Source organism: Oncorhynchus mykiss, chromosome 17, assembly GCF_013265735.2.
Source record: "Oncorhynchus mykiss isolate Arlee chromosome 17, USDA_OmykA_1.1, whole genome shotgun sequence".
NCBI lineage: Eukaryota > Metazoa > Chordata > Actinopteri > Salmoniformes > Salmonidae > Oncorhynchus > Oncorhynchus mykiss.
In genome coordinates, this window is record NC_048581.1 from 14,013,821 (window position 1) to 14,037,306 (window position 23,486).

General features: G+C 47.3%; 3 protein-coding genes across 4 annotated transcripts in view; 2 read left to right on the plus strand and 1 right to left on the minus strand.

The window, feature by feature from the left end:
• Nucleotides 1–23,486, plus strand: part of LOC118940024 — a 1,007,326-nt gene that overhangs the window by 591,158 nt on the left and 392,682 nt on the right. The gene's annotated exons all lie outside the window — the stretch shown is intronic.
• Nucleotides 2,137–9,351, plus strand: LOC110485470 (golgin subfamily A member 7B-like). The gene is made up of 5 exons (XM_036948155.1): nucleotides 2,137–2,283; nucleotides 3,911–4,036; nucleotides 4,222–4,374; nucleotides 7,527–7,628; nucleotides 8,787–9,351. The coding sequence occupies exons 1-5, from the start codon at nucleotides 2,272–2,274 to the stop codon at nucleotides 8,868–8,870; spliced, it is 477 nt and encodes a 158-aa protein (XP_036804050.1). The 5' UTR covers nucleotides 2,137–2,271; the 3' UTR covers nucleotides 8,871–9,351.
• On the minus strand, nucleotides 11,135–23,463 carry LOC100136331 (cartilage acidic protein 1). Of its 2 annotated transcripts, XM_036948014.1 has the most exons (15): nucleotides 23,238–23,463; nucleotides 22,361–22,617; nucleotides 21,562–21,758; nucleotides 21,255–21,391; nucleotides 20,976–21,132; nucleotides 20,735–20,869; nucleotides 20,426–20,562; nucleotides 19,987–20,123; nucleotides 19,759–19,841; nucleotides 19,279–19,379; nucleotides 15,542–15,710; nucleotides 14,948–15,093; nucleotides 13,593–13,632; nucleotides 12,674–12,823; nucleotides 11,135–11,516 (listed from the first exon to the last, which is right to left on the minus strand). In XM_036948014.1, the coding sequence occupies exons 2-15, from the start codon at nucleotides 22,570–22,572 to the stop codon at nucleotides 11,413–11,415; spliced, it is 1,905 nt and encodes a 634-aa protein (XP_036803909.1). In that variant the 5' UTR covers nucleotides 22,573–22,617; nucleotides 23,238–23,463; the 3' UTR covers nucleotides 11,135–11,412. The 2 variants fall into 2 exon arrangements, with proteins under 2 accessions (XP_036803909.1, XP_036803910.1); XM_036948015.1 differs by lacking the exons at nucleotides 11,135–11,516; nucleotides 12,674–12,823 and adding an exon at nucleotides 13,167–13,453 and having other exon boundaries at nucleotides 23,238–23,462.

A 23,486-nucleotide genomic window follows, 5' to 3' on the forward strand; every position in this document is an offset into this window, starting at 1 on the left:
AAGTTTATATTTATCCAATGTATTAATTCATTCATTTGATTGATTAGCTTGACCGACTGGAGGAGTTTGTTTACTCTTCATTGCGTCAATAAACTGTGATTTTTTGAATGTTTGAAATTAACTTATGGCATATTTTTCCTGCCTTTTTTCAGCCTAGTTGTAGAGAGCTCTGTTAAAAAAATAAAACTTGTAAGAAGAGAGCGTGCCCTGCAGGTTTGGTGCATCTGTTTGCGTTTCACTACCGTAGACATTGTATCTGTCCCATTATGGCGTCTGTGAGAGCTAAGCAGCGCCATAGAGGTCATCTCCTTTTTGAGGTAGTCCATTCTTCATCTACTACTTCTATGACTTGGTAAACAAACTAACAGGGTGCACACTGCCACTTGCATTGTGTTGTTTGAACAGATATAAAGCCAAGGTTGGTGATTTACTGCCACCTGCAGTCATGACTACTTCAGAATGGTCCTCAATGGCGCTGCCCATGCTAAAACAGGCTTTTGGGCACTAGAGTCTTCTATCTATCTCTATGGTCACTACTCAACCCAAATCCACCGCATGCCAGAAGGCTCCAGGTTCCTCTCCTCACAACCCAAATCTACCACATGCCAGAAGGCTCCAGGTTCCTCTCCTTACAACCCAAATCTACCACATGCCAGAAGGCTCCAGGTTCCTCTCCTCACAACCCAAATCCACCACATGCCAGAAGGCTCCAGGTTCCTCCAATCCTCTCCTCACAACCCAGGGAGAATCTCAATAGTCTGAAGTAGCTTCCTTACTTTCCTTGTCTCCTTTCCTTACTTTGTTGTTTTCCTTAATTTAACCTGTCTTCCTTCATATTGTTTCCACCTTTCCTATCTCCTAAAATCAGTTTGTATTACCAGAAGGAAAGGAAACAAGGAGAGGAATGTACAGTCGTAGCCAAAAGTTTTGAGAATGAGACAAATATACATTTTCACAAAGTCTGCTGCCTCAGTTTGTATGATGGCAATTTGCATATACTCCAGAATGTTATGAAGAGTGATCAGATGAATTGCAATTAATTGCAAAGCCCCTCTTTGCCATGCAAATGAACTGAATCCCCCAAAAACATGTCCACTGCATTTCAGCCCTGCCACAAAAGGACCAGCTGACATCATGTCAGTGATTCTCTCGTTAACACAGGTGTGAGTGTTGACGAGGACATGGCTGGAGATCAATCTGTCATGCTGATTGAGTTCGAATAACAGACTGGAAGCTTCAAAAGGAGGCAGCAAAGAGGCAACTTCCCTCCAGGAAAAACATCAGGGACAGACTGATATTCTGCAAAAGGTACAGGGATTGGACTGTTGAGGACTGGGGTAAAGTCATTTTCTCTGATGAATACCCTTTTCGATTGTTTGGGGCATCCCGAAAAAAGCTTGTCCGGAGAAGACAAGGTGAGCGCTACCATCGGTAGCGTGTGGGGTTGCTTCTCAGCCAAGGGAGTGGGCTCACTCACAATTTTGCCTCGGAACACAGCCATGAATAAATAATGGTACCAACACATCCTCCGAGAGCAACTTCTCCCAACCATCCAGGAACCGTTTGGTAATGAACAATGCCTTTTCCAGCATGATGGAGCACCTTGCCATAAGGCAAAAGTGATAACCAAGTGGTTCGGGGAACAAAACATCGATATTTTGGGTCCATGGCCAGAAAACTCCCCAGACCTTAATCCCATTGAGAATTTGTGGTCAATCCTCAAGAAGCGGATGGACAAACAAAAACCCACCAATTCTGACAAACTCCAAGCATTGATTATGTAAGAATGTGCTGCCATCAGTCAGCATGTGGCCCAGAAGTTAATTGACAGCATGCCAGGGCGGATTGCAGAGGTCTTGAAAAAGAAGGGTCAACACTGCAAATATTGACTCTTTGCATCAACTTCATGTAATTGTCAATAAAAGCCTTTGACACTTATGAAATGCTTGTAATTATACTTCAGTATTCCATAGTAACATCTGACAAAAATATCTAAAGACACTGAAGCAGCAAACTTTGTAAATTAATATTTGTGACATTCTCAAAACCTTTGGCCACGACTGTACACTAGTGCTACGCAAGGATATATAGACCACGCCCTACCCCCTCGTGTGAGGTCCTCCCAACCCCCGCCGCTCTCTGCCCCACCCCACCCCCTCCTCTCCTCCCCCTCAGTCTCTTCCTCCCGCCCTCCAACCCGTCCCCGTGTCCCAGTAAAGCGCTTTGAGCTCCGGGACTCGTCCTAGTAGCCTAACGCCGTCAGATGGAAACATGGCGACAGAGGTGAGAATGAATAGACTAATCTATCGTCTTCTTCAGCCTGTCTTTCCCTTTACCTCTATGGGCGTATGGTTGTATTGTCTTCCATGTGAGCAGGTAGCCTTGTGGAGACGGTTGTAACCTATATTCTGAACCGTTTGAATGGCGTTTGTCAGTAACAGCAAGGTTAGCCCTATGATAGAAAGGATTGTGTAGCATACAATAATTTCAATCTCTGTTACCCAGCAACAATAGAAATCAACACAACAGTTGTTTATTTACGTATAAAAAGTTCATTTCGAATATAACATTTGCTCAAACGGGTCAGGCAGGCAGGTTCATTTTGGCAAATAAATAATCTGCTTTGATTAGAAATGGAAGGCTTGTCATTTTAACACTTCTTCGGTCACCCTGACCGACATGGCATGTGAATATCATATAATCCCTATATTGCCATATTAAAGGCGTCGGGAGGCTACGTGCCTGAATAGAGGTTAGTTAGAGGAATTCTCTTTGTAGCACGAACGGCATTTGACAGGGCTGTGTAGCCTATGCTGCAACTTGTGCTTGAGAACAGGGATAAACAAGCAATCCTCGCGCCGTTAAGCTGTTTTGGTGAAAGCAGAGCTCTTATTTTTTTGTCTCTAGAGTTCCGCTGTTAATCCGGTATAGGCAGGCTGGCCCGTGCTAGTGCTGAAACCTACTAAAGAGATATCAGCACCGTGGACAGCAACCCATTGAGGTCAAGGAGAGAAAATCTCCGCGTTTACACGGATCTTTTCATTTCCGTTATTCGGTCCAACTGCCCTTTTTATTGCCTTTCATTCATCGACACATTGGGGAAACAAGCTTGACGAACCATAACAGCCTAAACTAGTTTCCCAAAGCAATAAACTAGACCCCCCTCCCCCCCACGCCTAAACGGCTAGGTCCACAACTATGGACATCAAGCTTCATTATGGGGGGGGGACGGACGGACGGACCATTTGGTGCCATCGTTGGCCTATTGAGCCTTCTAACCCTGCTCTTACAGAGATTGATTTGTTGTGAGCTGTTCTGTGATGTTGGGCCTTCTTCTCTTGGCTCAATTCCATGATCTGGCTGCTGTAGCAGTGTGCATGGTCAGAGGAGAGAGAGAGGTAGACAAAGAGCTACAGAGAGAGGAGGGGGAGAGAAGAAAGGAGAGAGAGAGAAGAGAGAGGGGAAAGGAGAGAGAAGAGAGAGGGGAAGGGAGAGAAGGAGAGAGAGAGCTACAGAGAGAGAAGACCAGTTAGAGAGAGAGGAGAGAGAGTGTGTCTGTGTCTGGGCCGTGATCCAACGGACTGCCAGACAGACTTTGATTGAACACCTCTCCTCTATCATCGTATACCCCTAAAGACTACATCAGCCACTGTTTGTATACATTACCTCTTGAACAGAGAGTGTGTGTGTGAGAGAGAGAGAGCGAATGAGCAGTTTAGTTTTATTCTCATGGTGAGTCATACACAGTGCTTCCTCAGAACCAGAAAGTTATATTATTAGAATTCTATCCACAATCTCTCTCTCGCTCCCCCTCTCTTCCTCACACTCCTTTCTCTCTCCTCTCTCTCTCCCCAAATATGGGTGGGTGGGTGGGTGTGTGCGCGCTCTTATGTGTGTTTGTGTCCTGTAGTTCCATAACCTCCAAGAGTTGAGGCACAGTGCATCTCTGGCCAACAAGGTGTTCCTGCAGAGAGACTACAGTGATGGGACCACCTGCCGCTTCCAGACCAAGTTCCCTTCTGAGCTGGAGAGCAGGGTGGGTAGTCTAACACACACACACACCACACACACCACACACACACACACACACCACACCACACACACACACACACACACACACCACACCACACCACACACACACACCAGACACACACACACACCACACACACCACACACACACACATGGCTGAAAAGACCGCTAACTGAGTGTCTCTCTGTCAGATTGAGCGGCCGTTGTTTGAGGACACAGTGAAGAGGTTGAATATCTACTATGCGGAGGCAGAGAAGATGGGAGGCCAGTCCTACCTGGAGGGATGTCTGGCCTGCGCTACAGCCTACCTCATCTTCCTCTGTATGGAGACACGCTATGAGAAGGTGAGACCGGGCTAAACCACCACAATATAAACACAGTAGAACTTCAGTAAGACCACAACATAAACACAGTAGAACCACACAGTAGATCCACAACACTAGAACCACACAGTAGAACCACACAATAGAAACACATTACGACCACAGTAGAACCACATAGTAGAACCTGAGGCCCAAAACACCAGCCTCAACGTCAACAGTGAAGAGGCAACTCCAGGATGCTGGCCTTCTAGGCAGAGTTGCAAAGAAAAAGCCATATCTCAGATTGGCCAATAAAAAGAAAAGATTAAGATGGGCAAAATAACACAGACACTGGACAGAGGATTCTGCCTAGAAGGCCAGCATCCCGGAGTCGCCTCTTCACTGTTGACGTTGAGGCTGGACAGAGGAACTCTGCCTAGAAGGCCAGCATCCCGGAGTCGCCTCTTCACTGTTGATGTTGAGACTGGACAGAGGAACTCTGCCTAGAAGGCCAGCATCCCGGAGTCGCCTCTTCACTGTTGACGTTGAGGCTGGACAGAGGAACTCTGCCCAGAAGGCTAGAATCCCGGAGTCGCCTCTTCACTGTTGACGTTGAGACTGGACAGAGGAACTCTGCCCAGAAGGCCATTATCCCGGAGTCGCCTCTTCACTGTTGACGTTGAGACTGGACAGAGGAACTCTGCCCAGAAGGCCAGCATCCCGGAGTCGCCTCTTCACTGTTGACGTTGAGGCTGGACAGAGGAACTCTGCCCAGAAGGCTAGAATCCCGGAGTCACCTCTTCACTGTTGACGTTGAGACTGGTGTTTTGCGGGTACTATTTAATGAAGCTGCCAGTTGAGGACTTGTGAGGTGTCTGTTTCTCAAACTAGACACTCTAATGTATAGTCAGGGCCAAAAGTTTTGAGAATGACACAAATATACATTTTCAAAGTTTGCTGCTTCAGTGTCTTTAGATATTTTTGTCAGATGTTACTATGGAATACTGAAGTATAATTACAAGCATTTCATAAGTGTCAAAGGCTTTTATTGACAATTACATGAAGTTGATGCAAAGAGTCAATATTTGCAGTGTTGACCCTTCTTTTTCAAGACCTCTGCAATCCGCCCTGGCATGCTGTCAATTAACTTCTGGGCCACATCCTGACTGTTGGCAGCCCATTGTTGCATAATCAATGCTTGGAGTTTGTCAGAATTTGTGGGTTTTTGTGTGTCCACCCACCTCTTGAGGATTGTTCTCAATGGGATTAAGGTCTGGGGAGTTTCCTGGCCATGGACCCAAAATATAGATGTTTTGTTCCCCAAGCCACTTAGTTATCACTTTTGCCTTATGGCAAGGTGCTCCATCATGCTGGAAAAGGCATTGTTCGTCACCAAACTGTTCCTGGATAGTTGGGAGAAGTTGCTCTCGGAGGATGTGTTGGTACCATTCTTTATTCATGGCTGTGTTGTGAGGCAAAATTGTGAGTGAGCCCACTCCCTTGGCTGAGAAGCAAACCCACACATGCATGGTCTCAGGATGCTTTACTGTTGGCATGACACAGGACTGATGGTAGCGCTCACCTTGTCTTCTCCGGACAAGCTTATTTCAGGATGCCCCAAACAATCGGATAGGGGATTCATCAGAGAAAATTACTTTAACCCAGTCCTCAGCAGTCCAATCCCTGTACCTTTTGCAAAATATCAGTCTGTCCCTGATGTTTTTGCTGGACAGAAGTTGCCTCTTTGCTGCCCTTCTTGACACCAGGCCATCCTCCAAAAGTCTTTGCCTCACTGTGTTTGTAGATGCACTCACACCTGCCTGCTGCCATTCCTGAGCAAGCTCTGTACTGGTGGTGCCCAGATCCCGCAGCTGAATCAACTTTAGGAGACGTCTTGGCGCTTGCTGGACTTTCTTGGGCGCCCTGAAGCCTTCTTCACAACAATTGAACCGCTCTCCTTGAAGCTCTTGATGATCCGATAAATGGTTGATTTAGGTGCAATCTTACTGGCAGCAATATCCTTGCCTGTGAAGCCCTTTTTGTGCAAAGCAATGATGACGGCACGTGTTTCCTTGCAGGTAACCATGGTTGACAGAGGAAAAACAATGACTCCAAGAACCACCCTCCTTTTGAAGCTTCCAGTCTGTTATTCGAACTCAATCAGCATGACAGATTGATCTCCAGCCTTGTCCTCGTCAACACTCACACCTGTGTTAACGAGAGAATCACTGACATGATGTCAGCTGGTCCTTTTGTGGCAGGGCTGAAATGCAGTGGAAATGTTTTTTGGCGATTCAGTTCATTTGCATGGCAAAGAGGGACTTTGCAATTAATTGCAATTCATTTGATCACTCTTCATAACATTCTGGAGTATATGCAAGTTGCCTTCATACAAACTGAGGCAGCAGACTTTGTGAAAATTAATATTTGTGCCATTCTCAAAACACTTGGCCACAACTGGACTGTCCTCTTGCTCAGTTGTGCACCGGGGTCTCCCACTCCTCTTTCTATTCTGGTTAGAGACAGTTTGCACTGTTCTGTGAAGGGAGTAGTACGCAGCGCTGTACGAGATCTTCAGTTTCTTGGCAATTTCTTGCATGGAATAGCCTTCATTTCTCAGAACAAGAATAGACTGACGAGTTTCAGAAGAAAGTTCTTTGTTTCTGGACATTTTGAACCTGTAATTGAACCCACATGCTGATGCTGCAGATACTCAACTAGTCTAAAGAAGGCCAGTTTTATTGCTTCTTTAATCAGAACCGTTTTCAGCTGTTCTAACATAATTGCAAAAGGGTTTTCTAATGATCAATTAGCCTTTTAAAATGATAAACTTGGATTAGCTAACACAACGTGCCATTGGAACACAGGAGTGATGGTTGCTGATAATGGGCCTCTGTACGCCTGTGTAGATATTCCATTAAAAATCTGCCGTTTCCAGCTACAATAGTCATTTACAACATTAACAATGTCTACACTGTATTTCTGATCAATTTGATGTTATTTTAATGGACAAAAAATAATAGCTTTTCTTTCAAAAACAAGGACATTTCTAAGTTACCCCAAACTGTTGAACAATAGTGTATGTTCCTTACTTTGTCATACTGTCTCCCTCTTTTGTTATTTCTTTCTCTCCCTGTTCCCTCTCCCCCCCTCTCTCTACCCCTTTCACCCCCCTCTTTCTCAATCTCCCCCAGGTGTTGAAGAAGATAGGCAGGTACATCCAGGAGCAGAATGAGAAGATCTACGCCCCGCGAGGTCTACTCATCACTGACCCCATCGAGAGGGGCATGAGGGTCGTATCCTTACAGCTACTACTGCTGCTCTGTGTGTGTGTGTGTGAGAGAGAGACAGACAAAGAAAAACATAAAGACAGATGAAGAAAGATGGGGGAGAGAGATGAAGAAAAACTCAGACCCTCCTTATAGACCCATACCCTCCTTATAGACCCAGACCCTCCCTATAGACCCAGAACCTCCCTATAGACCCAGACCCTCCTTATAGACCCTCCTTATAGACCCAGACCCTCCTTATAGACCCAGACCCTCCTTATAGACACAGACCCTCCCTATAGACACAGACCCTCCCTATAGACCCAGACCCTCCCTATAGACCCAGACCCTCCTTATAGACCCAGACCCTCCTTATAGACCCAGACCCTCCCTATAGACCCAGACCCTCCCTATAGACCCAGACCCTCCTTATAGACCCAGACCCTCCCTATAGACCCAGACCCTCCCTGTAGACCCAGACCCTCCCTGTAGACCCAGACCCTCCTTATAGACCCAGACCCTCCTTATAGACCCAGACCCTCCTTATAGACCCAGACCCTCCTTATAGACCCAGACCCTCCTTATAGACCCTCCTTATAGACCCAGACCCTCCTTATAGACCCAGACCCTCCTTATAGACCCTCCTTATAGACCCAGACCCTCCTTATAGACCCAGACCCTCCTTATAGACCCAGACCCTCCTTATAGACCCAGACCCTCCTTATAGACACAGACCCTTCCTATAGACACAGACCCTCTTTATAGACCCAGACCCTCCTTATAAACCCAGACCCTCCTTATAGACCCAGACCCTCCTTATAGACCAAGACTCTCCTTATTGACCCAGACCCTCCTTATTGACCCAGACCCTCCTTATAGACCCAGACCCTCCCTATAGACCCAGACCCTCCATAGACCCAGACCCTCCTTATAGACCCAGACCCTCCTTATAGACCCATACCCTCCTAATAGACCCAGACCCTCCTTATAGACTCTCCTTATAGACCAAGACCCTCATTATAGACCCAGACCCTCCCTATAGACCCAGACCCTCCTAATAGACCCAGACCCTCCTTATAGACTCTCCCTATAGACCCAGACCCTCCTTATAGACCCAGACCCTCCCTATAGACCCAGACCCTCCCTATCAGAGTGTGTTCCTTCCTTTAACCCCATCCTGTCCAGATAGAGATCTCTATCTATGAGGACCGAGGCTCCAGTGGCTCCTGCTCAGGCTCCAGCTCTACGTCCGGCAGCAGTGCTCGGTGACCGGGTACATGTCACCTCCTCACCCCTCCCTGGTCCCTGGAATGCTACACCCAACCACAGTGTTTGGTGACTGGGTCCACGGCACCTCTACTCCCCTGATCCCTGGAGCTCTACAACCCTGGTCCCTTAGAGAACCACCCCGACAGCAGTGCTTGGTGGGCTGGGTATGCCTCACCTACCGCAACCACAATGGCCCTGACCGTAACAAACTTGAGCTAACCGACCGAACATTCGATCGCAACTGAACCACATGGACCAAAGCAGATCAAGCTGAATCTATCAACGTTGGGAATACTGACGATTTAAAATTGCATTTTGGTTTCGTCCCAAATGGCAGCTTTTTCAGGCCCTGGTAAAAAAGACACTATATAGGGAGCCATTTGGGACACAAGTCCTCCTATAGTGCACTAGTTTGGGGCTCTGGTTAAAAGTAGTGCACTAGTTTGGGGCTCTGGTTAAAAGTAGTGCACAAGCTTGGGGCTCTGGTTAAAAGTAGTGCACTAGTTTGGGGCTCTGGTTAAAAGTAGTGCACTAGTTTGGGGCTCTGGTTAAAAGTAGTGCACTAGTTTGGGGCTCTGGTTAAAAGTAGTGCACTAGTTTGGGGCTCTGGTTAAAAGTAGTGCACTAGTTTGGGGCTCTGGTTAAAAGTAGTACACTAGTTTGGGGCTCTGGTTAAAAGTAGTGCACTAGTTTGGGGCTCTGGTTAATAGTGCACTAGTTTGGGGCTCTGGTTAAAAGTAGTGCACTAGTTTGGGGCTCTGGTTAAAAGTAGTGCACTAGTTTGGGGCTCTGGTAAAAAGTAGTGCACTGTGTTTGAAGATAGTAGTGTTCAAGATAGGGACTAGGGTGTCATTTGATAGGGAACGATGATGGACTACTACACACCTACCTGTATTCATTAGTGCACATCGTAGTGAAGCGTTTGAACCAGGGAAAACAGTTCTTATTGGATGCGTTTCAGGTAGTCCCTCGACTGTTTCAGTTTGTTTTCTGCCGTTTGGTGTCTTGTGAATAGGCCCACGACCCAGACACGTACTGTAGGAGATCTAGGGTACTTCCCAAATGGCACCCTATTCCCTATTATAGTGCTCTAATTCTGACCTGGGCCCTAGTAGTGCACTATGTAGGGAGTAGGGAGCCATTTGGGATGTAGCACTACACAGCTTGGCTGAGATGTAAACCACATGGATGGGCTGATAGGAGCAAACAGATGAATGGCAGCTCGTTCCATCCAGAGACATATATATTAGCCTGTATAAATGGCTCAGGTACCATCCACTGGTCAGTGTCACGATGCAGCTTGGTATCAAACACTCCACAACCCAGCTAACCTCTTGTCTTCAGTGCTGAACCACCAGCTCTCCTAGATCATGTTTATGCAAATACACAGCTACCTGTATAGACTATGTAGCATCCTTTAACATAGTGTTGTTCAGTCCTGGTGTTTTAGTGCTGGTCTGGAACAAAAGCCTGCACCAGGACCCTGTAATAAAGTCATGAACAATTCTTCCTGCACGCGCACAAACACTCCTTCCTTTTTTGCTACACAAACCCTCCTCCAAAGAACCATAAACTGCCAAAATGTCATTATTTATTGATGTGATGCGCCTGCCTTATTATTTTCATCTGGGACATGTTTATGCAAAAGTAAGAGAACTGGAACCTTCATAAAAGTAGAGAACTGGAACCTTCATAAAAGTAGAGAACTGGAACCTTCATAAAAGTAGAGAACTGGAACCTTCATAAAAGTAGAGAACTGGAACCTTCATAAAAGTAGAGAACTGGAACCTTCATAAAAGTAGAGAACTGGAACCTTCATAAAAGTAGAGAGAACTGGAACCTTCATAAAAGTAGAGAACTGGAACCTTCATAAAAGTAGAGAACTGGAACCTTCATAAAAGTAGAGAACTGGAACCTTCATAATGCTTGTTGTTGTTGTTGTTTGATACTCGTGATCAGAAGAACTTTAATAAAATAACTACTGCTCTTCCATCACTCCATTTTAACATGAATGTCATTATTTATTTTTTTGGTTTTGAATTCCATGTTATTTCAGTGGAATAGACGTTGAATTGACTTCTCTAGTCTGGTAAGTATCTTCTCTTTCCCCAGAACCTAATCAAGCATCTGATGCAATTATGTGAGATTTTCGATCTGGGTTTCCGAGAATACATTCAGTATCACACCGTTTTCAAACTGTTACAGACAACATGCCTAAACGTTCCATTCACGTCTTATTATTTGATCCAACTGAGCATGCCAACCCCCCCCCCCCCAAAAAAAAGAAGTGCATAGATGTCCAGAGTTGAGGGGTCACTCCTTCTAGCATCATACATGTCAAAGTTCATCCGGTATGACCTTGACACTCCTGGAGCATCATTGAGTCCATGGGAGGGCTGTGGTCAAAAGTGATAGTGATTGACCAGGGCTGTTGTCAAAAGTAGTGCACGATATAGGGATTGACCAGGCTACCATTTGGAACTCAGTCAAGCAATCCCCATGGAGGCATGTGACTGAGGGGCCCTTAGCCTCATATCTCCATTCAGACCATGGAGAGGGCCAGTAGAAACAGGAGGGAGAGCCCAGAGAGGAGGGGCCCCGGCCGGGGTGAGGAAGAGCGGACCCCCTGGAAGAACGGAGCTACAGCTGCAGAGAGATGGAGAAAGAGGGTAGTAACGAGTGGGTACCGTCTAGGGTTAGTCTGAGGGTAGTAACGAGTGGGTACCGTCTAGGGTTAGTCAGGGTAGTAACGGGTGGGTACCGTCTAGGCTTAGTTTGAGCGTAGTAGCGAGTGGGTACCGTCTAGGGTTAGTGAGGGTAGTAACGAGTGGGTACCGTCTAGGCTTAGTCTGAGGGTAGTAACGAGTGGGTACCGTCTAGGGTTAGTGAGGGTAGTAACGAGCGGGTACCGTCTAGGGTTAGTCTGAGGGTAGTAACGAGTGGGTACCATCTAGGGTTAGTCTGAAGGTAGTAACGAGTGGGTACGGTCTAGGGTTAGTCTGAGGGTAGTAACGAGTGGGTACCGTCTAGGGTTAGTCTGAGGGTAGTAACGAGTGGGTACTGTCTAGGGTTAGTCTGAGGGTAGTAACGAGTGGGTACCGTCTAGGGTTAGTCTGAGGGTAGTAACGAGTGGGTACCATCTAGGGTTAGTCTGAGGGTAGTAACGAGTGGGTACCATCTAGGGTTAGTCTGAGGGTAGTAACGAGTGGGTACGGTCTAGGGTTAGTCTGAGGGTAGTAACGAGTGGGTACCGTCTAGGGTTAGTCTGAGGGTAGTAACGAGTGGGTACCGTCTAGGGTTAGTCTGAGGGTAGTAACGAGTGGGTACCGTCTAGGGTTAGTCTGAGGGTAGTAACGAGTGGGTACTGTCTAGGGTTAGTCTGAGGGTAGTAACGAGTGGGTACCGTCTAGGGTTAGTCTGAGGGTAGTAACGAGTGGGTACCATCTAGGGTTAGTCTGAGGGTAGTAACGAGTGGGTACGGTCTAGGGTTAGTAACGAGTGGGTACCGTCTAGGGTTAGTCTGAGGGTAGTAACGAGTGGGTACGGTCTAGGGTTAGTCTGAGGGTAGTAACGAGTGGGTACCATCTAGGGTTAGTCTGAGGGTAGTAACGAGTGGGTACCATCTAGGGTTAGTCTGAGGGTAGTAACGAGTGGGTACGGTCTAGGGTTAGTAACGAGTGGGTACCGTCTAGGGTTAGTCTGAGGGTAGTAACGAGTGGGTACTGTTGGTAGGTAAAAGGAGAGGGAACGAGGGAGGAGAGCACCAGGCATATCATCAGTCCCCTCCATCCCTCTCTACTCACCCACACATGCCCTCCCGTCCTTGGTGGGCTTGTGGCCCCTGGAACATGTCTTCCTGGGGCCACAGTTATAGTGGCCGTAGGTGTTGCTGCAGACTGGACGGCTCTTAGGGCACACTGGGGGCCCACTCTGTTGCTTACACTCGTTGTTGTCTGGGGGAGGGTTAAGGAGGGGGGTGTTAAGGATTTCATCCCCAACAAACATTTGGTTGATAAAATATTTTAATCAACTAAATATTTCCTTGAAAGAGTCTGATTCACTAGTTGTTGTCTGGCACGGGGCAGGGGAGGGCCAGGGTGGTTGGTGAGGGAGTAAGGAGGGGGAGGGGGGTAGTGTGGCATGAGGTAGTGAGACAAGGGGAGGGTGAATAGAGGGGTTGGGGGGGGGGGGGGGGCAGTGTGAGGGAGAAGGGTCAGATGGGAGGGATGGAAAAGGTATGGGAATAATTGATTACAGATAAGATGCTGTGCTTTGAAAAGACTGTTGGATTCCATCGATGTTGTTGTATTGATTTATTAGGGATGGTTAATTATTCTAAAACAAAGAAAACAGCAAAGGGGAACAGTTTGACTTGTCAAGAAAAACTAAGGAAAGTAGAACAATGAGGTAACACTTACAGAGAAGATGACACTTATGAAAGATCGAAGCAAAACAGAGATAATCTACTAGTTCAAATGACAAACAACATGGAGTGTCATTGGTCTTCGACAGTATACATTATCTTGATGACAAGGCATATTTTTATTTTGCTTCAAGGCATCTCATTCACTGCCCTCATATACCTGCAGAGATAGAGAGGACCAGAGAGGAGCGAGAATGAGAGAGCGAGCGGAACTTAATTTATTAATCTGTGTGTTTTACTATATTGTAAATGTTGTTATATTCCATCTATTCTCTGCCAGACAAGACAGATCTACATACCTGCACAGCGGCCATTCTTGACAAAGAATCCTTCCCCACACTGAAAAAGACCAGGACGTCAGTTCAAAGACATTTCCCAGCACCGCCATTTTGAATGCTAACAGAATGTAGTTGATGATTCAGTCTCTTGTATTTCATCTGATGCTCTTGGGAGAAAGTCTAACATGCTGACTGCACCGGGCGTCCGCATGTTGATTTTGTCCACCCACACCAGACGCGATCAGAACACGCAGGTTGAAATATCAAATTAACTCTGAACCAACTACTCATTTGGAGACCAGTTGAAAAGCATTAAACATTTATGGCAATTTAGCTAGCTTGCTGTTGCTAGCTAATTTGTCCTGGGATATAAACATTGGGTTGTTATTTTACCTGAAATGCACAAGGTCCTCTACTCTGACAATTACTCCACAGATAAAAGGCTAAACCGAGTTTGTTTCTAGAAATCTGTCCTCCTTCAGGCTTCTTCTTCTTTGGACTTTATATGGCTGTTGGCAAACAACTAAGATGCATTACCACCACCAACTGGACTGGAGTGTGGACCTCCGTTCATCTTTCAATCACCCACGTGGGGCCTCCGGGGTGGCGCAGTGGTTAAGGGCGCTGTACTGAGGCGCCAGCTGTGCCACCAGAGACTCTGGTTTCGCGCCCAGGCTCTGTCGTAACTGGTCGCGACCGGGAGGTCCGTGGGGCGACGGATAATTGGCCTAGCGTCGTCCGGGTTAGGGAGGGATTGGCCGGTAGGGATTGTCTCATCGCGCACCAGCGACTCCTGTGGCGGAGTCGAGGTTGCCAGGTGCACTGTGTTTCCTCCGACACATTGGTGCGGCTGGCTTCCTGGTTGGATGTGTTGCTGTGTTAAGAAGCAGTGCGGCATGGTTGGGTTGTGTATCCGAGGACGCATGACTTTCAACCTTCGTCTCTCCCGAGCCCGTACGGGAGTCGTAGCAATGAGACAAGATAGTAGCTACTAAACAATTAGATGCCACGAAATTGGGGAGAAAAAGGGGTCAAATTCAACAACAAAAAAACAAAACAAAAAAAAAAATCACCCACGTGGTTTATATGCTACTAAAAACCAATGAGGAGATGGGAGAGGCGGGACTTGCAGCAAATAGAATCAAGTTCTATTTTAGCGCCTTTTTAACGCAGACACTCATTGACGCGCGCGAGCACTGTGGATGCAATGATTGAATAACATGTAGGTGAGGTCCGCATGTAACGGTTAGGAATGTAATTAAACAGAAAAACGACTGTTGTCATTGGGTAAGAATGTAGTCGCTGGTGATGGATTGGCTGAAACTTTTACCCAGGGTCATAGTTCATATGTCATGGTGTAAGTCCGCAGAACGTACCTGGGTATCAGGGGTCAGCACAGACTCCTCCCCCTCTTTAGGGTAGCCAATCTCCATCACAGAGTTCATGTCACCAGGCTGCAGTGGGCGGGCCACGGAACGGCCATCCGGCCAATAGACCTCCACCACGGTGACCTCGTCCTTGCCTGTGAGCCAATGTGAAGAAAGGAAGATAAATACACAAGCTATCCAGCTAACTACTAGGTAATATGTCTACAAGATGTCTACTGCACAGGAGGTTGGTGGCACCTTAAATCGGGGAGAACGGGCGTGTGGTAATGACTGGAGCGGAATGGTATCAAATACATCAAATTATTTCAAGGTGTTTCATGCCATTCCATGTTCTCCGTTCCAGACATTATGAGCCGTCCTCCCCTCAGCAGCCTCCACTGCGCCCTATGCACTCGTGGAGATCTGAGAGGATTTGATTGGTAGAAGCAGTATGGCAAAACTTCCACATCCTAGCCAGAGGGGAAATTGGAGTAATTTTCGTATTGACTGCATCTATTAAATCCTTTCAGATCTCTACAAGTGCATAGGATCTAGGGGTCCATTTGGGATTAGGCCGTCAATGGGAAGTAAACAGGAAGTTACCCAGTCCAAAGTGGGCGACAGGCTCCATCTCACAGAGGTAACCCGAGCCGCCGTCGATGATGCGCATGAGAGCCCCGCTCCGATTGGTGTAGGCCGTGACCCGGGCCCCGCGGGCGAAGGAGCCGAACCGCGTGCGAGGGATTACACGCAGCCAGTGATTGGACGAGCCCTGTCAGGGTCAAAGGTCAGAGGGTAAAGCTGATGGGTCAGGAATATGTCGGGTGATATCATGGGCCCTGTTCAAACACTTGAGTTCATCCTCCTTCCATATAAATATGATAATAACCAAGGAGATAACACATTGATTTGGAATCGTCGCCTTGCATTAAAATATCTAAATTAAATCTCATCCGCTTGCAGTAATTCTCCACCAGGGGACAGTAATGAGGTCGTGACCATAGAGAGAAAAGGGGGTCTGGATGGATAGAACCCGTTGTAGCAGGATCAGTACTCCAGCACTGCTGTTCAATCACCAATATTAGCATAGAGGTTGAAATAAGAAGAAAATGGACTACTTTAAAATGGAGAAAGCCCATGCTGTCACAGGAGCCATTATGGCTATACAGTATGGGTAAGACAGTACACTGTCCCGCTCTCAGCACATATCAAAGCTGCAGGCTAAAGTTAAATCTAGACTTGGTTTCCTCTATCGTAGTCGCTCCTCTTTCACCCCAGCTGCCAAACTAACCCTGATTCAGATGACCATCCTACCCATGCTAGATTACAGGTCAGCAGGTGAGGGTGCTCTGGAGCGGCTAGCTGTTCTTTACCATTCGGTCGTCAGATCTGCCACCAACGCTCCTTATGGGACACATCCCTGCACTCTATCATCTCTGTATACCCGTCGCAAGACCCACTGGTTGATGCTTATTTATAACCCCCCCCCCCCCTGCCAGTCACATTCTGTTAAAGGTCCCCAAAGCACACATATCCCTTGGCCGCTTGTTTTTTCAGTTCACTGCAGCTAGCGACTGGAACGAGCTGGCGACTGGAACGAGCTGGCGACTGGAACGAGCTGGCGACTGGAACGAGCTGCGACTGGAACGAGCTGGCGACTGGAACGAGCTGGCGACTGGAACGAGCTGCGACAAACACTCAAACTGGACAGTTTCATCTCAATCTCTTCATTCAAAGACTCCATCATGGACCCTCTTACTGACAGTTGAGGCTGCTTTGCGTGATGTATTGTTGTCTCTACCTTCTTGCCCAATAATGTTTGTACCATGTTTTGTGCAGCTACCATGCTGTGTTGTCATATTGTGTTGCTACCGTGTTGTGTTGCTACCGTGTTGTGTTGCTACCGTGTTGTTGTCATGTTGTGTTGCTACCATGCTGTGTTGTCATGTGTTGCTACCGTGTTGTGTTGCTACCGTGTTGTGTTGCTACCGTGTTGTGTTGCTGCCGTGTTGTGTTGCTGCCATGTTGTGTTGCTACCGTGTTGTGTTGCTGCCTTGCTATGTTGTTGTCTTAGGTCTCTCTTTATGTAGTGTTGTGTCTCGCTTGTCGGGATGTGTTTTGTCCTATATTTATATGTTATTTTTGTATATATATATTTATTTTAATCCCAGCCCCCGTCCCCGTAGGATGTCTTTTGCCTTTTGGTAGGGCGTCATTGTAAATAAGAATGTGTTCTTAACTGAATTGCCCTAGTTTAATAAAATAAATATATTTTATAAATATGTCAAAGATGCAAAGATATGCCGTCTATCTCCCTCTATGTTAGTGACGCCGTCTATCTACCTCTATGTTAGTGACGCCGTCTATCTACCTCTATGTTAGTGACGCCGTCTATCTACCTCTATGTTAGTGACGCCGTCTATCTACCTCTATGTTAGTGACGCCGTCTATCTACCTCTATGTTAGTGACGCCGTCTATCTACCTCTATGTTAGTGACGCCGTCTATCTACCTCTATGTTAGTGACGCCGTCTATCTACCTCTATGTTAGTGACGCCGTCTATCTACCTCTATGTTAGCGACGCCGTCTATCTCCCTCTATGTTAGTGACGCCGTCTTTCTACCTCTATGTTAGTAACGCCGTCTATCTACCTCTATGTTAGTGACGCCGTCTTTCTACCTCTATGTTAGCGACGCCGTCTATCTCCCTCTATGTTAGCGACGCCGTCTATCTACCTCTATGTTAGTGACGCCGTCTATCTACCTCTATGTTAGTGACGCCGTCTATCTACCTCTATGTTAGTGACGCCGTCTATCTACCTCTATGTTAGTGACGCCGTCTATCTCCCTCTATGTTAGTGACGCCGTCTATCTACCTCTATGTTAGTGACGCCGTCTATCTACCTCTATGTTAGTGACGCCGTCTATCTACCTCTATGTTAGTGACGCCGTCTATCTACCTCTGTTAGTGACGCCGTCTATCTACCTCTATGTTAGTGACGCCGTCTATCTACCTCTATGTTAGTGACGCCGTCTATCTACCTCTATGTTAGCGACGCCGTCTATCTCCCTCTATGTTAGTGACGCCGTCTTTCTACCTCTATGTTAGTAACGCCGTCTATCTACCTCTATGTTAGTGACGCCGTCTTTCTACCTCTATGTTAGCGACGCCGTCTATCTCCCTCTATGTTAGCGACGCCGTCTATCTACCTCTATGTTAGTGACGCCGTCTATCTACCTCTATGTTAGTGACGCCGTCTATCTACCTCTATGTTAGTGACGCCGTCTATCTACCTCTATGTTAGTGACGCCGTCTATCTACCTCTATGTTAGTGACGCCGTCTATCTACCTCTGTTAGTGACGCCGTCTATCTACCTCTATGTTAGTGACGCCGTCTATCTACCTCTATGTTAGTGACGCCGTCTATCTACCTCTATTAGTGACGCCGTCTATCTACCTCTATTAGTGACGCCGTCTATCTCCCTCTGTTAGTGACGCCGTCTATCTACCTCTATGTTAGTGACGCCGTCTATCTCCCTCTATGTTAGTGACGCCGTCTATCTCCCTCTATGTTAGTGACGCCGTCTATCTCCCTCTATGTTAGTGACGCCGTCTTTCTACCTCTACGTTAGCGACGCCGTCTATCTACCTCTACGTTAGTGACGCCGTCTATCTACCTCTACGTTAGTGACGCCGTCTATCTACCTCTACGTTAGTGACGCCGTCTATCTACCTCTACGTTAGTGACGCCGTCTATCTACCTCTACGTTAGTGACGCCGTCTATCTACCTCTACGTTAGTGACGCCGTCTATCTACCTCTACGTTAGTGACGCCGTCTATCTACCTCTACGTTAGTGACGCCGTCTATCTACCTCTACGTTAGTGACGCCGTCTATCTACCTCTATGTTAGTGACGCCGTCTATCTACCTCTATGTTAGTGACGCCGTCTATCTACCTCTATGTTAGTGACGCCGTCTATCTACCTCTACGTTAGTGACGCCGTCTATCTACCTCTACGTTAGTGACGCCGTCTATCTACCTCTATGTTAGTGACGCCGTCTATCTACCTCTATGTTAGTGACGCCGTCTATCTACCTCTATGTTAGTGACGCCGTCTATCTACCTCTATGTTAGTGACGCCGTCTATCTACCTCTACGTTAGTGACGCCGTCTATCTACCTCTACGTTAGTGACGCCGTCTATGTACCTCTATGTTAGTGACGCCGTCTATCTACCTCTATGTTAGTGACGCCGTCTATCTACCTCTATGTTAGTGACGCCGTCTATCTACCTCTACGTTAGTGACGCCGTCTATCTACCTCTATGTTAGTGACTGACCTGAGTGACCTTGAAGACAGAGATGGGCTGAGAGGCACTCTCCCCATGAGCCACCAGCAGGTCCAACTGACCATCCCCGTCAAAGTCTGTTACCGTGGCACCTGTCAATCACAGAGTCAACACATCAAACGGCCAATCAAAAACAGGGCCTGTTTAACCCTAGTAAACCAGAGGAACTACCTGAACCAGGTGTGTTGTAATTTATGTTTTTAACTAATACTTAGCAAAAACAGAATACATTAGTTTAAGAAGACTTTATTAATCTTGTATAAAAGGGGAGTCAAACTCCATTTCTTGAGTGCCGAGTGTCTGCAGATTTTCGCTCCTAGTTTTCTTGATAAAGGAAGGTCATTGAAGGTTGTCAAGGTCTTAATTAGACACGGAAATAACAAAACCAGCTGATACACGGCCCCCCGGTAATTGAGTTTGACTCCCCTGTTGTATAGGGACCAAAATAATGAGTCTGCATGGTGTGGTTACCTGTACCCCGGCCCTGTGGCTCTGCTGCCTCCCCCACGTTTAGCTCCTCTATCTGGGGGTCAGCATCAGCCCTCCTGGCCACCCTGGAGGAGCAGGCAGGCAACACACATCAGAAACGCTTTCTCTCTCGCTCTCTCTCACACACACACACACACACACACACACACACACACACACACACACACACACACAGTTCAAGTCAAAGTTGGTGTCAAGGGTCAGAGGTACCTAAAGAGCCTGTTGGGGGCGTGTCCTCTGTAGGCGATGTTGTTGAAGAAGATGTCCAGCTCCTGGTCATTGTCAAAGTCAGCAGCAATGACCGTCCGCACAGGTGAGGGAGAGGAGAACGACCCACTGGCTACGTCCTGAGGAGGGAGCGAACAGAGAGGTTTAATGTCTTTGTTTCCATCCACTTCCCTACAATCTCTTTCTCCAACCTCCCTCTCCCATCCTGCTCCAACCTCCCTCTCCATCCTGTTTCAACCCCCACTCCTCTTCAACCCCCACTCCTCTCCAACCTCCCATCCTGTTTCAACCCCCACTCCTCTCCAACCTCCCTCTCCCATCCTGCTCCAACCCCCACTCCTCTCCAACCTCCCATCCTGTTCCAACCCCCACTCCTCTCCAACCTCCCTCTCCCATTTCAACCCCCACTCCTCTCTCTCACCCTGAATCTCTGGTTGTTGTCCTGTAGGTACAGTCTGTGCTGGCCATTCCAGTTTCCGTAGACGATGTCAGTCTTCCCGTCAGCGTTAAAGTCTGCCAGCGCCACACCTCGGCCGTGCTGGTTGCGGTCCTCCACACCTACAGGGGGAGCCACATCACTGTCATCACAACTCCTATGCAGAGATCATGGCTATGCTCCAATTATCTCTCCTTCCTCCCACACACCCACCCTAGACACACACCCACCCTAGACACACACACCCACCCTAGACACACACACCCACCCTAGACACACACACCCTAGACACACCTGCCTGTTGAGCCATGTCAGTGAAGGTTCCGTCTCCATTGTTCCGGAACAGGAAGTTAGGTCCATTCTCGTTGTCACAGAACACGTCAGAGCTGCTCTGGCTTAGGATTGGTCCAACCACTACACCACGCCCACCTGGTGGGAGGAGACAAACAGATACATAACACAGAAGATATTAGTTTGAGATGGGTAAGCGCACACACACACACACACATTTCCTCCATTCAGTCTTGTCCAGTACCTGTGTACTTGTTGACCCCGGCCTGTGCTGCTACGTCAGACAGGGCGATGATGCCCTTGGCCAGGTCACTGGCTGCCTCGTCCATCTCTATCAGGGCATGGGGACCAACATTTCCACTGGCATAGTTAGCTACATACACAGCATAACGCCCTGTACCCTACAGGAGAGAGAAGGGGGGGGGGGGGGGGGGGGGGGGGGTAAGAGAAAGAGAGGGGGTGGGGGCATACAGCCATACAGACGACAGACAGACACAAGCAGATGGATAGACTGTTTACATACTTTTCTGTCCACACACGCCACGGAGCGTCCTGCCATCCGATTGGCTACTCCTCTGCGCACGTTGATGTCATCCCCCAGCAAGTCCTCGAAGCGTCCGTTGCGGAACTTAAAGAGCTTGTCAGAGTATGTGGCCCGACCTTCCAAAAGAAGGTTGTTACTGACTACCAGAGTAACCGTTGTTGTTTTTTAAGCATTGTTGATGGTGTTTGTGTTTACCTGCTGTTGTTGTTATTTACCAGAGTAACCGTTGTTGTTTTTTAAGCATTGTTGATGGTGTTTGTGTTTACCTGCTGTTATTGTTATTTACCAGAGTAAGCGTTGTTTGTATTGAGGAAGTAGATCTCCTCCCGCCCGTCCCCGTCTACGTCGCAGGCGGTCACCCCGATGGCGTTCCCCAGGGGGTCTCTCAGGGCGTAGAATGGAGAGCTGCGGTCATCCACCGCTATGTTCACCAGCCTCTGCTGACCACGGTCATACTTCAGGACCAGGTTAGGACCGTTGTACCTGAGAATGGAGAACATTAGTAGGTGTAGTGGAGAACATTAGGAGGTGCAGTGGAGAACATTAGGAGGTGCAGTGGAGAACATTAGGAGGTGTAGTGGAGAACATTAGGAGGTGTAGTGGAGAACATTAGGAGGTGTAGTGGAGAACATTAGGAGGTGTAGTGGAGAACATTAGGAGGTGCAGTGGAGAACATTAGGAGATGAAGTGGAGAACATTAGGAGGTGCAGTGGAGAACATTAGGAGGTGTAGTGGAGAACATTAGGAGGTGTAGTGGAGAACATTAGGAGGTGTAGTGGAGAACATTAGGAGATGAAGTGGAGAACATTAGTAGGTGTAGTCCTAAATGGTACCCTATTCCCTGGATAGTGCACTACTTTGGCCAGAGCCCTATTCCCTGGATAGTGCACTACTTTGACCAGAGCCCCAACTTCAGGACCAGGTTAGGGCCGTTGAACCCAAGAATGGGTGTAAATTGAGAATATTGGGTAATTTATGCATAGCCTGTAAAGTCCTATGGTCCAGTACACTGTACTCAATAATGGCATTTGAATGCCCTCTCCAACTCTCTCTTTCTTTATCTAACCCCCCACCCACACTCTCACCCCGCCACCACCACCTCCAGGTCTCCGTCTCCGTTCACATCAGTAACGGCCATCCCATAGTTCAGCTGGGTGGGGTTGTGCTGGTTGTCAGGAGGTAGGACTGTCTCAGTCACTGACTGAAACATGGGCTCGGAACTCTGGGCCAAACCACGCCCACACAGCACCAGGACGGGGAGGAGCAGGGGAAGACCCGCCCACCAACGCAGCATCATCACAACAATCTGAATAGAAATGGAATTGATCCAAATTCCCCAATTCTGCAACAGACACCAAATATTCAAAAAGTTACAGGGTGTTTATATGTAACCTTAAACCACTATGTTAATACACGGTTGATATCAACATGTTTGATATCAACATTAGAATCATAGGGCATGCATAGCATAGTATAGGCTACTGCAGAAGGTTGGTGAGAGCAGGTACAGCAGGCAGCACACTGAACAATAACATTTTTTTTGTCTACAGTGCATAATTTACATCATTACATCATCGACTCAACAGCAATACCCTCAAACGGCTAAATTCCTATTTACCCCTGTCCAAAAGAGCCTAACATGACAATTACCTATAGAACATTGTGCGTACCAGTGTGCAAAAGTGAAGACGTACCATAAATATACAATGAGAAAAACTATCAATAGAAAAACCATACATGCAGTGAAGACCTCGTGCATTAGATGACGTCAAGAGTTCTGCGTGCACCTGCAACAGGTTTTATTCTATACTATTATTATGTCGTTAGTTATGCAATACTGTCATCACAACTGTAATACTGAGATGAACACTTATTTCAGAACATGGACCTACTGTGTGCTGCTGTTTATTCGTTTGGGAGAAGAAGAGATAATTTCATTCAAACACTGCACATAAATCTTACCTTATATCAGTTTTCAGCAGGACTCCGGTGTTCTATCCTTCGACTGTGGAAGCGCTAGGATGAGAAAAGGTTACTGTATTCTAATGCGTTGTGTAAATTGCCTTATACAATTTCAATGTTGTTGCATTATGCAAGCGCTTGTGTAAGTGGTTATCCAATAAGGGTGGAACGAATACTTTTAATATTCGGCGGTTCGACCAATGACTTGTCTTTTTCTCAACAGAACTACAACTACCAGCAGCGATTTTA

What these genes read in the sequence shown, in the direction of transcription:
- LOC110485470 (XM_036948155.1), top strand. An exon ending in CTTCTGAGCTGGAGAGCAGG is followed by an intron (nt 4,037 to 4,221) that starts GTGGGTAGTCTA and finishes TCTCTCTGTCAG; the next exon opens with ATTGAGCGGCCGTTGTTTGA. An exon ending in TCGAGAGGGGCATGAGGGTC is followed by an intron (nt 7,629 to 8,786) that starts GTATCCTTACAG and finishes CATCCTGTCCAG; the next exon opens with ATAGAGATCTCTATCTATGA.
- LOC100136331 (XM_036948014.1), bottom strand. Translation starts at nt 22,572, where the DNA reads ATGATGCTGCGTTGGTGGGCGGGTCTTCCCCTGCTCCTCCCCGTCCTG. An exon ending in GCCCCCAACAGGCTCTTTAG is followed by an intron (nt 19,842 to 19,986) that starts GTACCTCTGACC and finishes CTGCTCCTCCAG; the next exon opens with GGTGGCCAGGAGGGCTGATG. An exon ending in CTGTCTTCAAGGTCACTCAG is followed by an intron (nt 15,711 to 19,278) that starts GTCAGTCACTAA and finishes TGACCCTGACAG; the next exon opens with GGCTCGTCCAATCACTGGCT.